Here is a 17928-nt window from a genome sequence, read left to right on the forward strand (position 1 = left end):
CCCTCACAGGGAACTCCCAACTATACCACGGACTAAAGACTCAAAGCCTTCAGACATTGTCTGATAACTACTGTGTTGTTGCTGTTACATATGAGTTTATAGCTCGGCAACAATAATATATCTGCAAACTGATGCTGAAGTATTTAACACTGACTTGATTACATACAAATGGAAATAATGCTATTTAATTAAAATTTATTATGTATATATATATATATAAACTATTGGTGTAAATGAAGGAACCGCAGAGTTTCCAGCCCAGAATACCAAAGAATCAGGGGTTCTTCTGTAGTTTGCATTCAGCCTGCTACAGGCTACATGAAGCTCTAGAGATAATAAGATTTTTAATACATCTGTATTTGCTGAAGAAGTTGTAATTCCAGGTTTTCTAATATGGGCCTAAAACCTGTGACTGAGCCAGTATGCTTTTAATGTGTTAGTTGAATATGGAATATCTATATTTTCACCCAAAGAAAATTCTCACTACTATAAAAAAAGGCACAAAATTTGCACTTTATGACCAAAAAAAAAAATATTAAAAAAAGGTTGGTAATGATGACTGAATTAATACCCTTGGCAAGTGATACGTGCATGCAAAGTGCAGCCTCCCCAAAGAAAACACAGAACAGCCTTGTCAGCTATTTCTGACTTTCTGGCTACCACCACCCTAAATACTTTAAATACCCTTAGCCAAGCAGGTGCTTATCAATACTGACACTGTGCAGAGAGCACACTATTATGAAAACATTAGGGTGAAAGTTATATTACAGCTGCACTACATACCATGCAAGTACCAAGCGAACATTCTTAGACACAAGAATATGAAAAAAAAAAAAAAAGGGACAAAAAAAAAAAAAAAGGCAGCACCACAATGAGACTCCTGGAATGAACAGCTGCGAGAGGAACTGACCCACCAGCGGCTGCAACTGCTCATACAGTCATCCCTAGTTCTTATGTACTCTAATACCTTCAGGCAAGTATGTGAGCTTCAAATATACTTTACTTATTTCAGGAGCTAAGGAGTTATTTTGGGTTCATTTATATCTGTGAAAAGGATGAAGCAGAGTTTCAGATGTGATATTGACAACAGTAATTGCCATCAAGACTCTTGGTTGTAGCGCCTTAAAATGCATATGTGGTTCTAAGGGTATGAAAAAATAAAGAATATGGGGTATTGCTAGAACTTGTGAAATTATCCCCATCTTTATAAGATTTTGCAAACAACTATTTATTTGAAACTAAGCAAGCTAAAAAACCCAAAATCGAACCTCACATCTATTACCCTCACATCTATTCGCAAAATACTGATCTGGAATATATATTTGTCTTTGCTCTGATAGGTTTGTGTGGTGAGACAGACCACAAAACTAACCCTCTAAACCCCCAGAGAAAAATCTGACCTTAGAGATGGAATGGCACACCAATTAACTTTTTAGGCATTTGCCTGGGAAGTATTCACCTTCACACAATGTTTTAGAATTCTGAAAACTGTTTATAATGTTATCTTCCCTCCAACCCTGAATGAAACACGGCATGAGTTCACATGTGAGCTTGGCACTTACATTCAGTAGTTAAAAATGGAAAGCACTTACCAGCTGGCAAAGGACTCACTGGGAGTTAAGAAAATTATGTCCAAGTGCCACCTTTAAAGCCATGGTTTCCTATTCTCAGCTCTCCCGCTTCAGTAGAACATCAATGCAGTAACACATCACGAGCAAGAAAGCAAGATGAGAAAGGAGAGACTTGCTAGACTCCAAAGAAGAGAGAACCTTGCAAAGGAATCCACTTATGAAAAGTCAGGGTACCCCAAGAGCAGCAGGGTCCCAGTATTCTGCCAGGCGGCCACACAGGCGGCCACTGTGTTGTCTGCTAGTCAGGCCCCTTAGACGTGTGGCTTCATCCTTAGACAAGGGGATTACAACAATCAAGTTCAGAGAGCGCAGAAGCACGAATTACTACATAATTCAATTTCAAGACAACGTGTCACAGTCTTCTAGCTAGTCACAAGTGGCACAGTGCTTTGTCACCACTGTTGCTGAAACATCCAAAAGCAGCTTTATTTATGTTCATAAATAGTCATAACTCTGAGAGTGCTGACTGAATATTCATTTAAAATTATCAGTCCTACCAAGTAGCTACTAATGTATTACATGAAGTCTTACAGGATGTACCTAGAAAGCAGTGAATTTTAGTTTATGTCACATTTATAAAAAGAAAACAATGCCAGCCTTCAGATGGCACCTTCTGATAGCTATGTCATATAGCTACAGGTTAAAAAAGCCATGCCAAGAATGGAACGGAGTGTCCACACAGACCATTCTGCATTTAACAGTTACTGTTAAATTACGTGCTTACATTCTGCATTAACACAAGTGCCTGAGTTCAAGAAAGTGCCCATAGCTGGAGGCATCTCACCTCCCCTATATAAAAACAAAGCTGTTAATGACTCCAGCATAAAAATATATTTCAGGTCCAGGTCTTTTAAAAACACCTAACCAAATACTGTACTCTACCAGTACGTCAGCATGTATCACAAGTTAAACGTGTCCCGTGGGTCTTTGTTGGGACTGCTCTGATGCAAACTGAAGTGACAGATTCCTTTTAAAAAACAAAACAAAAAGCCCCAACCAAAACCATCACTCCTCCCACCCTCACCAAACCCACAAAAAGATACTCCAGTGCTGTACGATCATCCAGCGGTCAGTATGTGCTCCCACTTCCAGTAGGCTCTAGTTGCGAACACATGCTGCTCACCAGTATTTGACTAGGAAATCAGCAACAAAGCAGTCTAATGTAAAGGAATAACGGGGGGAAACTGAGTATAAGACAGCACCAAGGGCTTAGTCTTTGCAATTTCACCTTCCTCCTGGTATTCACAAAACTTTTGAAGGTAAGCTGTGGTTGAGCTAACTGCTGAGCCTTCCAATTATGTCCTTTAAAAATACCTAGTAGTTTTCATGCAGAGAATAATTTTCTGGTTTTGCGCAAATATAAGGCCAAGTCTTACTTCCCCAGCAAAAGTTGACTCAACAGAACTCTCATAATTGTTTCCAAGTACAGCTATAATCTTCAAGGTCCACATAAAAGCCTTCCACTAGAATACTCTCACATAGGTATAAAGAAGGCCCATTTTCCAAGGCACTGGATGCTTACCTAATTATCATTATGCAAAACACAAGACGTTCTTCACTCACACTGTGTTCTGCATTTATTACTTTGATGTTATTCTTAAGATAAAAGGAGTCCAGCTGATTAAAAGCCGAATTAAAAGCATGTGTACAGATGACAGTAATAGATTCTTTATGCTTATATATAAATAAGCAGAGAACGTATATAAAAATTGAATAGTACAATCCATTAAGTTTACATATATAAGCAATAAAATGCACCTAAAAACCAAGATGTAGTGATTTGCAATATTTGTCATCTGGGGAAAGATGCAACTTGCCTAAAATAACCTTCTAATCTTCAAGAGATTTTCCACATACTTCAGAAAGAAATAGCAGCAATTTCTGGGATGTTTATAATAATTTGGTTATTTTCAGACCTTCAGGATACTGACTTTGTCCATAAAGTTGTATTAGCTGCTCCGCACCACAAGTTTAATGATGCATAAAATAATACAACATGATTACTGCTCTTATATTCTTAAATAGTGAAATCAAGCATTTTGAATGCTTTCATCTAGCAAAGGTAGAGACAGCACAAAATACTTCATTTTCATCTCTCCAAGAAAAAAATCAGATATGCCTAACAAAGGAATTTAAGCACAATTTATTTCCTGTAATCCACAGACAAAGGTACATTAAATAATCCAAGAGTATTAGGAACTATGATATAGCTTTGACATTCTGGATATCAATATGGATATCAAATAATTCTTTCAAGATTTAAGTCTGCTAAACAACTCTTCCAAAATTTTGATAACTGAATTGGAATATTTTCTGATAGTTGCAAATTTTTTTAAGCAAAGAAATTATTAAAAGGCTAGAAATACAATTTTGTTATAGAGAATGTGACCTGTGAAAGCTGTCCCTGAATCATCATGGCATGCTTTATCGTAAAACGAAAACCTCAAAATAGAAAGACCTCACCATGAGGAACTCTGCAATTCAAACCCCAAGGAAGAGGCAGAGTAAGCACAAGTCATCCTAGATTGCCAAAATCTGAATTTTAAGAAAATAAATGCATATTTTATAGCCTGAAATAACACATCATATGTGTTGACAGCTGAGAAATCAGCTTAGTAAACACAAAATAAATGTACGCATGTGTTCACTTCTCTGGTTTACTGCTCTGACTCTCTGCTTGACATCAACGTATCCCGAAACAGATTTGAGATGGGTATCCTGTGTAAACTAGATGTCACCGTTAGGTCTCTCCCTATCATGCAGCTTTTTGTTTCTTTTGTTATTTGTAACTGCACATAAGATCCTACATTTATAGAGGGTTACAATTTTCTGCAACTTCTTTTCTTTACCCTGAAGCTAAAAATTAGGGGATCTTCCCTCATTTTAAGGTTTAAATCCCTGTCCTTTACAGAACAATTTCATTTCTGACCACCCTCCTGTTTTCAAGTCTAACAGTTGAGGTAACAGTCTCTGTGCTTGTATTTGATTTAAGAGAGAGGATCTGGCAATCAAGTTTGCTCAGCCATCTAATCTGGACGGAGTCTATTTAGATGGATGTGCAACACAAAATTGACAGTTTCCTCTTCATAGGGGTACTCCCGTAGTTCAGAAATCACCACATCTATTTTGTTCACAACAAAGTCTAGTTTGAATTCCAGTGCTGCTTATTTTAAAACTTAGGCTGTCCACCAGGGATTTACAGCACAGCACTGTGAAGACTGCCAGATACCTTAGTCATCAGATTTGAACGTCACTGCCTTTTCTTAGTTCTTCACTTCCTTAGTTCTTCACATCCTAAAAACAAGCGCAACCTACTGCTATTTTTGTACAGACATTTTCTAGTGGCAATGGAATGGTCTGTTCAAGCACATTCAGTGTGATACTACATTAACTCATTGTGATGCAGAGCAGATTCAAAATGCAATGTCATGTTTACAAGAGAAGAGAGTACGAGGTTAACTTGGAGGTTTACATATTATCTAGAACTAGCTCCTTTAATACTTTCCCTATGCTACAGGCCTCTATAAGCAGCTTGGGTAAAAAAAAAAAAATCTTCTCACCAGATTTGAAAGAGAAGTCTCAAAAGTAAGTGAATTTGTCCCTTTGGTCTCACTTCTACTACAGCTGTGTAAATCTATTGAAATCAGTAAGTACTTAAAGCAAGACATTTACAAGAGTGCATTACTAACAGTATCCCTTGCTCCTTTCTAAGGCAGTTCATTGCCACCTTGGCTTTCCCACCACGCACCCTTCATAGAAGAAAGTAGGAAGCACAGTGATAAGAAAGGACAAGAATAACAAAGAACAAACTGTTGCTCAGCTCCTGAAACTTGTTGCTTTACAAAGTTTCCAAACTTGCTGTATAAAAAAAGGAAACAGTAAACAGTTTAGTATGCTAGCACAGAGACTATTTTGCTGGACACAGCACAAGGGTATGGGACCATCCAACATGTTCTCTTCAAAGTGAGGCTTTAAACACAAGATTGCTGGAAAGGTTTTCTTTTGCCAGCACATTATGCTTCAGGGATGTCAAGATTTCAAGGTGAGACAGACTGACAAAAGGAACCCACGTATTCATTTGTTCTTCCATTAAAAGAAAAACACACTGTGTAGCAGTTGGCAATTCCACTTACATGTATGAAGACAGACTCAGAAAAGAAAGATCAATACTATTCTATCCCCAAAATTAACAGAAAGACAAAACCAACAGTGTAACTAATGACCCTCAGTGCAATAAACATTAAAAGATACAAATATATACATAAATATTTGATTCAGACTAACATTTGGATTCTGTACTGAGAATGGAGACTAGCATATATGACACAGTCAAACTCTTCAGAGGCAGCATAATAATCCTAATCTTCATTTGAATTTCAGGGCAGAACCATTTTACAGAATTCTGCAGCCTCCAGTGAAACTGCTCACGAACGTGGCTTCTGCAAACCCAGCTGCACACAGACCACCGTTTAGGAACTTAAATTAGCAAGACACACATTTAACTTTAAACAATAAGACTTAAAGAATATCTTAAGTGCCCTACTGATTGGGGCCTGCTTGCATTCCACTTGCCCCAGCGAGTAGGAAAGAATGAGATAAGAGTCCTTAAAAAGTTGTACTGAATGAAGAGTTCTTCCTCCGGACCTTTAGTTTACTCAGTAACACCAGATTCCAAACAAATTAAAAAACAAATTAATAACATATAAGGTTGCTAAATGCATTAGTAACAACATATTATATGAATTATAATGTAAGTAATGATTAGTGCAACCTGACTCTGGAAGGTAGCTTGACACTGATTAGCAGCTACTCTAACAGATAGTTAAAGCTGCTATCTAGTCAACATATTAATTATCTGTGACAAAGTAAAATAAAGCAAAGTTTGAATAATAACATACATAATTTATGCTACCTGGAAATATGTATATGTTTACCTTTAAATACTTGCAGCATAGTTGCATGTAGAACAAGGGCAGCTTTAAATAGCAGTAAGAGAAAATAAAGAATGATGTGATCGACATATGCTCTTTCATCAGCTACACTACAGCACTTCGCAACAAACAGGTTTATTAGGCAAGATGAGACATAGCGTGCAGATCAGATATACCACAAAATCAGAAAATTGACAGTAATTTATTAAAAAAGGTTTAGTTTGAGTCATCAAAAGGGAAATAAAACATCCTCAAACCCAGTTAAGTTTTTGTTACAATTTCGGTAATTAACTGCATAAATACATGCATGATTTGACACAGAAATAATAAATTTTCTCCCTCTGTTACTATTGTTCACAGAGCCTTTTGCTATAACTGGCCATAGAAGCAGATTTACTTCCACACAGAGGTTCAACTTTGAAACATTTCAAGCTGAAACAAGTTTAGGAAAATTACAAGATACAAAAAGGCCTTTAGGAAATAAATGCTTACCAAAGCTACTTGAGCCTCCTAGCTATAGAGTAAACAATTAAAAAAAACCCTCACAAACTCTATGTGTGGTAAATAGATGTGTATGTATTTATAGCTAGGGCTAAAAACCAAGCCCAGTAAACAGCAATTGCTGAAGACTGTGCTATGTGGATATGCTACAACCATTTCTGCCAGGCCGATGGGTCAGAGCCTTTGACTTAAATGGCAGCAAGATTTGAAGAGAGTAAACACACCAGTTAAGAGAAGTTACTTTTGCATGTGTCCACACAGACACAATGTGTTCATTTTAAGCCCTTGACAATAAATTGCAGACAGAAGTTTATCTAGCTTAGTCCTAACTGAATGAATGAATAAAGGAACTTTGCGCAGAAAGTGACATTTGCCGATTTTGTATGATTCTGTCAGTATTCCCTTCAGATATTGTGCTCAAAAAGCGATTGTAAAAGCTTAAGATGTTGTTTCTGCAATTTCAAGATTAAGCTACCAAGCTAAAGAGAGCTGGTGACCTTTGAAGTCTTTTCAAACTCTAAACTATCACTGTCTGTATCTCCCCCATCCCATTCTGGCTCTCCTTCCTCCACATTACCCAAGAATGTTTCAGACAAGCCTCTCTTAAAAATAGACTTTATTGCAAGAAAAAATTGTTTTAATACAAGTTCTAAAACAGGAATTAGCCCTGTGGGCCAAAGCATGTTCTTGATCATCAGTTTATATAACCTCACACTGTGCTACTCCAGCCAGAAAAATAAACACTTATCCCACCCTCACTACTTGCCATCTGTCTGGTATATTTCTGACCTTTGGAATGTTTATACTTACAATGTATATAAATACATAGAAGTTAAGTATATATACATCCTTTTTAGTAAGAAAAAGAATTTGTAAACTATAACTTGTTAAAATATACACAAGAACATGCAAGGGGTGGGGGGAAGCAAAGAAAGCAACTTCTTGCCTTTGGAAGGCTGTTTCCACTTATTCCATACATCACTTCTGGAAAGTGTTCCAAATGAAGGCAAGTGGTTATTAAATCAAGCCTGATGTGTGGGGAAAAGAATCACTTTTCTTTACACAAAAAGAAGGTAAAATGTGATTTTTTTTTCAAAGTTTTTTTTTTTTTTTAAATGGAGAAACTATCGACTAAGCACTAAAACAACCAAGAAAAAAAGATGTAAAAGGAACACTCAAATATATGCCTTTAAAGTAGTGTTAGTCATATGTGCTTGCTGTCGTGGGGTAAGTGATAAACACGCAGATAATACAGCATGAGTTAACTAGTCCTAGTTGAGTAGTATCATGGGGCACTAACTAGCATAAATTGCTGTACAAACGTTCCTTACTCCTGTAAGGAACAGAGGCAGCTTCATTATATTCCCCCCTTTTTCTCAGGGATTTAAAATTGATGGATAGAGAAGAACGAAAAAGACTGAGAATGGTAGTTAGAGCGTGCCCAGGTAACTATGTGGAACCAAGAAGATCGCGGTAAGGAGAGATCTGGGGGAGGAGACTATTGCAGTTGCTCACATGTTGTAAGGGATGAGCAGAAACAGCTGAGAGAGAGGTGGACTTTGTGTTAGGAGGGCTGAGGAGGGAAGCACCGTAACAGCTAACTGAACAAACTTGGGGAAATTAGATCAGGTAGATGGGTTGTGGCTCAATTATGAGCAGCCTTTAGCGTTAAAAGGAGAAATAGATTGTATTTCATTTGAAGACATGCTCCTGAAAGAGAGAGAGCTCAAGGGACAGCAATAATCTGGTCAGAAAAATGAGCAAAGGTAAGTTTTATAAACAAGTTAAGTCCCTGTGAGAGAAGCACGTTTTAAATGGACAAGGCAAGACAAGAGAACACACCAGGAGCCAAGAAGTGAGAAAGACAAAGGCTTTAACAGGAGTTTTGGTGTGGACAGAAAGAAGACAGGTTTCAGGGATGCCATTTAAGGAAAAGCAACAAGGTGTATAAATAGCCTACACAGTTGCACATAAGAGCAAAGCTGTTGGGCAGATGGTAACAAGGGTAGTCAGAAATCAGAAACTGACTCTCTTTCTGGTCTTATTGGAAGCGTTTTCAGAAATTTCTACCCTTATCACCCCCCAAGCTAACATACAGTAAGTGACCTTGAGCTCTCCAATGCTGGTTCAGTGTACAGTAAAACAGATTAGTTTGAGCCACTGCTGAAAAGACTTCAACTAATCTGTTTCACTGTGCAATGAAATGGCATCTAAACTTCAGCTTTTAAGATAAACGCAAACATACACTCCAGGTTATCAAATACCAACAAAGATACAGATCATCAAACACTGATCTTTTCCAGTACCAGCAATATCACTGCAGGTCCATGCAAAGCTATTTTGCGTTTTTAGTATAGTACTGCCAAAATTAAGAGTATTGCTGAGAAAGCCAAGCATTATAATCTTTTCATAGAAACGTTTGCAGAAATATTTTTGTTTACAGTTGTAAATTGAACTTTTAAACTACCATTCTTTACTATTCAACAATGTGCTTAGGTGCTTTTTGATAAAGAATTTTGCTGAAACCATTTAGAAAATGTTATTAATATTGGACAAATATACCTTTAAAGGAAAGCCTTAAATTTTATTGAGAGCAGAAGAAATACTACAATTCAAACACCTGCCCTTTGAAAATCTATTGTGAATCAGAAACATGGAGTTACAGCAATAAGTTGCAATACAAGAGACCTCACAGTAAAATGCAGTAAACTTCAGCAGTTTCTGAACTTCCACAAACTGTAATAGCTAAATTGTGTTCAAAATATGCATTTTTTAATAGGATTGGAATAACTTTTCTGGGCTTTTCCTCAGACTTAGTAATATTGTTTTCTTTCCTTTATAAAAGCATTTCTTGGGATGAATATCCTTTCACACTTAAAAAAGAAAAAGCTATTGTTTTCCTTTGTTTTGATTTCAGTTCTTTTCAGCCACTAGAAAAATGTTTTGTCCTTCTCCAAGAAATGAAGAAATTTAATGTAAATTTATCTTCAAGGAACACAAAGCAAGCAAGAGTTTTCAGGTTATCATAAAAAATATGCTACTTTGAAATTATTTTATAGTACGTACTACTAGAACAAACCCAAGTGAATTGCTACAAATTGCTCACCTCCTCAGTAGAGCCTTAGAATTATAAACAGAAACATTTCTTCTGCACAACCAAATAAAACATAATACTTCCAAACTAAATTTTTTCCATTAACATTTCAGAGGCAGGAAGGAAAATACAGGCCCTAGATATTAATTCATGGACAGTAAAACATTATAGAGGCCTGTGTTAATAAAATGGATAAACGTGAGCTTTCAACAGCTTCATTGATCATGCAAAGATTTTTGTTTTAAGAGCAGTTGGAGAAAAGGTTTCAGATATGTAAATAAGGTCCCTGAAGAGTTTTGCCACTAGGTTAAAGGCTGTGCTTATTCTCTCCAAAATGCCAGGCATATCTTTGAGTGTGAGAAGAAAATTAAAAAAAGAAACAGACAAACCTTCCAACAAAACCATCCAACAGCACAGACCTACCTACTGCAGTAGTTCAAACAATTCACTTATTTTAAATTGTATAATTAATACAAAATAAAATGTAAATATTTTTAAATTGAAAATGTAATATAGATTTTAATATTATTATAAAAAACTTTAAGGGCCAGTGTACACAAGTCACCATTAGTTTGTGTGCCAGCATTCCTTTTTTCAGCAGAAATCAAAATAATAATATGAACTATTAGGAATTCAGTACTGACAAGGAGCCCTACAATTTGAGAATTTTCCCCTCTGACCTGCAATTCTGCTTGTAAGTAAAGCTATTGTTTCTCTCCTAACTCTTTGCATTCCTCCCAAGCTAGCTCTACTAACATTTCAGTCTGCTAGAAAAGATCTAAAAAGAAAAAAAAAAAAAAAAAAAAGGCAGGCGGAAAAAAAGAAAGAACTTTCTTCAAGGACACAGTAAAAGTATTGGAAGCTTTTAACCCTCTACTCTATCACATTCGCCACTCAGAAATAACAAGATGAATGTTTTCTTTCACAGTTTTCTGCCAGCTGCCTCCTTCCTGATTCAGTGGGGTTTATACCTGCCTCAGGAAAGCCTGTTTCTAGGCTCCCCATGTTGCTTCACAGTCCTAAGAGCATCAGCATAAAACCAGCAGCAGTTTAGCCCTACATATTCGGTTTAGTTTCATGTCCAGAAATATTTCTGCTACAGAAATCCTATTTTACCTTGTGGTTTATATGATAATTCTGAAAGTCCAGTGGAGAATGCAACAACAAACATAATTGCATTCCATTATTTCATCTGTTTAATATGCATGTCTTTTCCAGGGCTGTATTCATTGTTTATCACTTAACAATAGTTCACAGAGTTTAAAGTTATTATTTTTATTATTACTATTAATAGAATTCTACCCACAGGGAGAAAAGTTATTTATTTATACCTGCTGCATTGTTAAAAGTTGAATATTTAGATACATCTGGAAGAGAAAATATTTAATTTACATATAACTAGGAAAAAAAAAAAGAAGCATTAGGAGGGGCTCATTTACACAAAAATCAAAAGCCATCTAGACTACAGCAAACAATCACTTCAAGTGATGATTGCTTGCTCTGACAAGTCACCTTTTACCTGTCATAGTAGAGAGGAACAAAGCACCTCAGGCCACCTCATGAAAGTGTCATGAAAGACACTTGGAGCAACAAGCTATTGCATTCCAGCAGGGTCCCAGATCACTCACTGCTGACTCTCCAACGCGCTATGTTACCACAGTCTCCTCCAGAAGGCTGTTTCTCAAACCTGGTTTGCAAATTATTTATCCTGCCAACCAACTTCAACTAGTAAGTGAGATCACAAAATGAAAAATCAAGGCTGTGGTATCAATGGCAGCAGTAATTTCTTAATTTGATTAGGTAGAGGGAAATGATGATCTGGGAAGAACAACATTTAAAGCTATGGGGAAGGTGCAACATCTGTGACTAGCAGACAAGTAGGGGAGAGAGTGGTTTCACAGTAGCCCCAGACGTTTGACAGAAGTTTTTACAGAGAAAGCTGAAAACCAAAAACTGATGGAAAATTTTACCTTTGTAAGTTTCCTTCCTGACCAAATTTGGAGCGGATTATAACCCAGGGTTTCTGAATAAGAAGTGCTAGTCAGACATTTATGAACCAATCCTTTTGATAACACTTGATAGCACTTGTCTTAACTGCCAGAGCCCTGTCTCCAGCTGTGGCTAATCACAAGTGCTTCAGATGGAGAAAAGGGAAGAAAAATCCACAAACTGTAGCTAACCATCACATGTATCAGCAAAACATTTTCTGATTACTGTTGTGGGTCAACAGTTGAAACCCTGAAGGATAAGAGCTGGTTATAAGCATTCTAACAATAAGCTCCCAGTGTTATGAACCTACTAAAGACACAAAGGCTTTTTCTTGTTTGCTCCAAGGCCCATGAAAGAAGGAAAAAAACAGCAGTAGCAAGGGGAAACACTTAAATGACAGAAAGACTGCCATGACCATTTACCCCCAAATCCATCTCTTTCTCTCAAAGAGGAATAAAAGCATCCTTCAAAATAACATTCTTTTATATATATATATACACACATATATATATATATATAATCTTTGTCCAAAACACTGAAATACCCTCAACACACTTCAGAGGCAACTTCAGAAACTTGGTTCACTTGAACCAGAAACTGGATCTTACGACTTTGACAACAAGGTCTACAAATCCCCCAGCACCACATACCTTTTCTATGTGTAAGTAGCTATTCAGAACAAGTAAAGCCACCTCTCAGTATTTTCTTCAATAAGAAGCTGGGCATACACAACTTAAACCACACGTTAGCTTATTTTTCCAAAACATGGATCATTTTTATGGCATGTTTTGTGCTGTCTAGTATTTCCCTATCTTCTGAAATATGAACAACAGAACTGGACAAAGTATTGTAAAACCATACAAAATCAAGATCTCACCTCTGCTTCTATGCTGACACTGTCTTTTTCACATAGCTGAAGAATAGCAATTTTTTTTCCTACAGCACTGTGCTGAGAGCTTACACTGACTATGATGCAAAATTTTCTTAATGCATTCCAAGAGTGTTTCTTTCTTATTTTTCTTCTAAAGCCTCTGGTCTATATGTACGATCCATACTTGCCTGGATGCAAATGTAATTTGTTAGATTGTAAGTATTTAAACAGCTCTACAAATTATTTTATCATCAACTACATAGCTGCTAAATTACAGCGTTTGACCAAACATCTTCCCTAGAAAGCAAACTTTTCCCTCAATACTGGACAGAAGTCTAAACAAATGTTCACGTCAGTGAGCTAATTATCATCTATGCTATAGTTACGAACTGGCACTAATTACAGCTTTTATTATGTTGTCTGTGGTAACAAATACAAATTAGAACTCTGGGTGTCGGAGTTTTGGGATTAGTTGGTTGTTTTTTAAGATTTAGAAGTAAATTGGCACATTTTCTACTTTCCAAGATTAGTGAATAGTAAATGATGGATTAGGGTGCTTTCTTTATCCAGCTTCTTTAAGAAGTTTTGGGTATAAATCATCCAGGACTACTGATTCTGATTTAACAGATGCTGCTTTTTTCGCCACAAATACACATTCCTGCAGAGCAGAGGTACCTTTACTTCTGTTTTTGTTCAGAACTGTCATTTGCATTTTGCAGTAGGATATTATTCTTGTTCTTAGCAGTCTAAAGAATGCTGTACGATATTTCTTTTGGCCATCAGGATTTCATAATTTTCTTGGACTTGCTTATTCCTTTGACACTTGTAATACATGCTCATGTGTGTACACATGCACACACAAAAACAGGGAAAAAGTGATCAATGTTTATAATAGCATACTTCCTAAAAGAGTAATACAAAGCTTTGAGCAGAAATGAAACAAAGTAAGCATTACACGTACATTTTGGGGTAGTAAAGGAAAGTCTGTTGACAGCAGCTTTCATTTTATTTTACTAGATTACCAAATACAAAAACAAAGGAAAAAAAAAAAAAAGACGGTGTGTGTGAATCTGTAAGACACCCTCTAGAATTATCTCAAACATACTTTTCTGTCTCTCCCAGGAAAGTTACCAAAAAGCTCTCAACAACATCCTACTTCAAACTTTCATACACTACACCCAGTGTCATATCCTACAGGAAAGTAAATTATCCGAGAGATTTTGAGTGGTGAAATGGTTTTATATCAAATATTGAACGAAAACATCCTCTGTATTAAATCTTCCAAGCACCACAGTGCTTGGTACCAGATGATGCTCTCCTGTTTTTGTTCTAAAACATTCTGCAAAAGTGAAGCATTCTTTAATATATTACTTGCTGTTCAAGCCACAAATTCAAGGTAATGATGAAAAAGCTCCATATCCTGAACAGTGAAAACACTACTCACTAAACCATTTCACTACTTGTTTTCCTCACTCATCTGGGCCAGCACAAATAAAATTCATAATAAAGTAACAGACATCTACTCAAGAGATCACAGATGACTCCTACAAAAAACATCTGAAAGAAATTAAATTCCCAGAACATTCTTGGTAAACAAGAATCTGGTTATCACATCTAAGAAAAACAAAATACCAATTTAAAATACGTCCAGGGTAACCAAGCAAAAAAATAACTAAACACAATAAACATTACATTGAGTTCTTTGAACACCATTTTATTAATTTTGCCTAAAGACAGAAATTATAAAAACCCTAATTCAATAATTTATATACAATGCAACAATTTTATTTAGGGCTTATGGCTTCAGACATCAAAATGAACCATCAAACGCTTTTCTGCTTTAAGAATTACATTAACAGGTGTATGAGATATGTCAGAAAGCCAACTCTGACCTAAATATAATTCCCACCTTACTCAGAGCTGTATTTAGTAGTTGCAGGAGAATATGAAGGCTAAGAGATGAGAGTACTGCCACCTCGTGCCAGTCAAGCTGAAGCCTAACAAACAAGATTACTGACTAAAACGAATCCCAGAACATGTTCTGCCTTTAGAGCCTGACAGTTGAGATCAGAAGCTTGATCTTGAATTATGAAAGAGTGTAATAGTTTAAGAACATCTTAAACCAATTCTTTAAATAAAAATAATCAAACTACCTGTACTTAATCAGCATGCCTGGCAGCAACTACTCATATATGCCATTTTAACATCCTGGGTTTAGTCACTCATAACTGTGATAAATTTCAATCACCCCAGATAAGAGCTTTGGTAACGGGTATCTGTTTCAGACTAAATCTTTCTGATTTTGTTTTGGTTTTTTTTGTAAAAAATCATAACAAACCAAAGAAAAAGTACATGCATACACAGTTTGACAGTTCAAAAGACTTTTGAAACTCTCTAATATACCCATGGTATAAAGTGTCTATATTCTTACGGCATAAATATCTAAATAACCAAAGCAACATAAACTTTAGAGACTTAAGAAATATTATGAAAATTCTCAAGTATACTGACAAGCCACAAAGAAGAACATTTCCTCTCAGTCCATGCTTATCTAAAATATAAGGGTTATATCAAGCATTACCCAATAATGTAAAGAACATGAACTTTTTTCTGCTTATTTACTGATAAATATAATTCTGCTTAGTGGATATTTCACCATCCCCACCCATCCCCGAGGCATTATTACAAGCAATAAAAATGTAGAACAGGAGTACTCACCAATATCATTAGCTAGAGAACCAGGATCAGAGGCCCCAAGGGTAGCTTCAAACTCCTCCTGAAGACGATAAGCTCTTTGAAGAAGAGATTCAAGCTTATGAATGAATTCAGCACTAATGATATCCTGCAAGAAGACAGACATTAGAAGATTTTCCATTTGTTTAAATTTGTAAGATTCCTTTATAAAATCTAAGAACATTAAGCTTTCAAAGAACAAATTGTGCCACATTAATTTCCTACAAACTGTACAAGTACACTGTCAGATGACTACTTCAACATCCAGAATACACACACTTTTCTAAACGTACATATATTTAGTGTAATAAAAATGAAATCTAATTTTTAAATGCTTTAAAATTGTATGTATGTTTACTACACTAGAAATAATGAAAGCTACACAGGTGTATGTTTATTTAAAAATATTTTTAGCTTTTAGTTCATAAAAACAAAGGAATACAAATAAAGTTCAAGCACATTATTTGTGAATATTCAGAAATTTATCATCTTGCTCAAATGTTTATCTTTGCTAAGCAGATATCCTCTCACATAGTTGTAAAAGAAAGAGATGACCCAAGGTATTTTGTGCAGAGAACCAGTATGCTTGGTAGCTTGATAACATCACACAGAAGGAAACACTGATGCAACAGCAATTGCCAAAAAATAAGTAACGCCAATTTCCTCTTCCCATCCTCCTCCAAATAACCAACCAAAAAAAAAAAAAATCAAAAGGAACAAAAAGTTAGGTGTCCTTTAAATGCAATACCACTAAATTGGAAATTAGAATTCATTCTCAGATTTGGTAATCAAATTAGAAGTTGAAAAGATTCAGGTAACAAAATGCAATGCATTGTCAGGGCAGCAACAGTAGAGTACAGATTGCATATACTCACTTCTACACTTTCTTCTGCAATTGCGTCTCCTGCTCCCAGCTTAATGGAGCCACAACTTGCTTCGTCTTCAACTTGCCTGTTACGGAAAGTTAGTGCCTGCTCCCATCGACGCAGCGCTTCTTCGAAAAGTTCCATACCTAGGGGAGAACATGAATACCTCCACTTCATCAAATACGCAGCTTCCATATGTATTCACATTTCAGAGTTGCAGAAAACTATGTAGCTAATAAGCTTGAGCGCACTAATAGCAGAGATGTAAGTTTTTAAAACAGCAATTCCCAGTCTTAAAAAAAATTAAAAAATATAAAAGATACCTGCCTTTGTAATGAGATAAGAAAGTTCACAATATTATTAAAGCAACAGTGCTCAATGTATTCTTTCCTATTTACTTTATAAAATAATTTTATGGATTACTACTACATACATAGAAATTAAGAAAAAGCTCATTTTGAAAAACTAACTCTAGATCAAGTAAGATTTCACTGTCTTATGGAAATGTTCTGAGCCATATGCCAACAGGGCACTGTGAAAGAACACCACAATAATACTGTGTAAGCGTCACTTTGCAGTAAAATCAAAAAATTGTTCACATTCATTGTTGGTAGATGCTGAATATTCTTATGACGACTTACCCATCAAATACAAATTTTCAGGTGTGGTCACTGGAATATTGACAAGCTTAATATCGTCTTCATCTGCTTTATCCCAGGAATTAGAATTGGCACAAGCACAACTGTGACAAGAGGTGGCACTCTGAACCTTAAAAAAAAAACCCACACACCCAAGTTTTGAAGGGCTGTTATACAGAGTATCCTTAAATCTACATTCCTGCCAAAGTACATTACATCCAAGCTATCAGTCTACAAATTGTTTTCACTATGTAGTAAGTACAATGGCCTTGTCAGCATCTCTAGCCTTCTTGCGCTTGTTTAGGAAAATTGTTTCAGCTCAGTGAAACCATTAGGTATATGTTCAGTGCAAGTTAACAGACATTCAGAAGTCTTAAACCAGTTCTACTTACCGAGGCCAGGCTTTGAACTGAACCAGAGTATTTACTGAAAAGTCCTCCATTTGCATAGATACAAGACTGAGATCCTTTTTCCTTAGCAGAGCTCAGAGAAAGAGTCAAGTTTTGCCGGCTACTGGAACAACTAGAACCTAAGAAATACACTGACTTTAAAGCTGCTGCCATCTCAAAACATTGTACCTTTCATTAGCAAGATCTATCAAGAATTGCATTTACTTTTTTCACTAAAATCCAGTTTAAAAGCAAACAACAATTACTCTTATATTTACAGTTCTA

General features: G+C 36.1%; 1 protein-coding gene across 2 annotated transcripts in view; it reads right to left on the bottom strand.

Annotated features, from left to right (window-relative positions):
• MIGA1 (mitoguardin 1) overlaps positions 1-17928 on the bottom strand; it is a 40701-nt gene that overhangs the window by 18244 nt on the left and 4529 nt on the right. For both annotated transcript variants that reach the window (XM_005437344.4, XM_055724742.1), the window contains exons 4-7: positions 17647-17783; positions 17258-17384; positions 16626-16762; positions 15736-15859 (exon numbers count right to left, since the gene is read on the bottom strand). In XM_005437344.4, coding sequence (XP_005437401.1) covers positions 15736-15859; positions 16626-16762; positions 17258-17384; positions 17647-17783 — 525 coding nt within the window. The remainder of the gene's footprint in view (positions 1-15735; positions 15860-16625; positions 16763-17257; positions 17385-17646; positions 17784-17928) is intronic.

This window comes from Falco cherrug, chromosome 12 (genome assembly GCF_023634085.1).
Source record: "Falco cherrug isolate bFalChe1 chromosome 12, bFalChe1.pri, whole genome shotgun sequence".
Taxonomy (NCBI): domain Eukaryota; kingdom Metazoa; phylum Chordata; class Aves; order Falconiformes; family Falconidae; genus Falco; species Falco cherrug.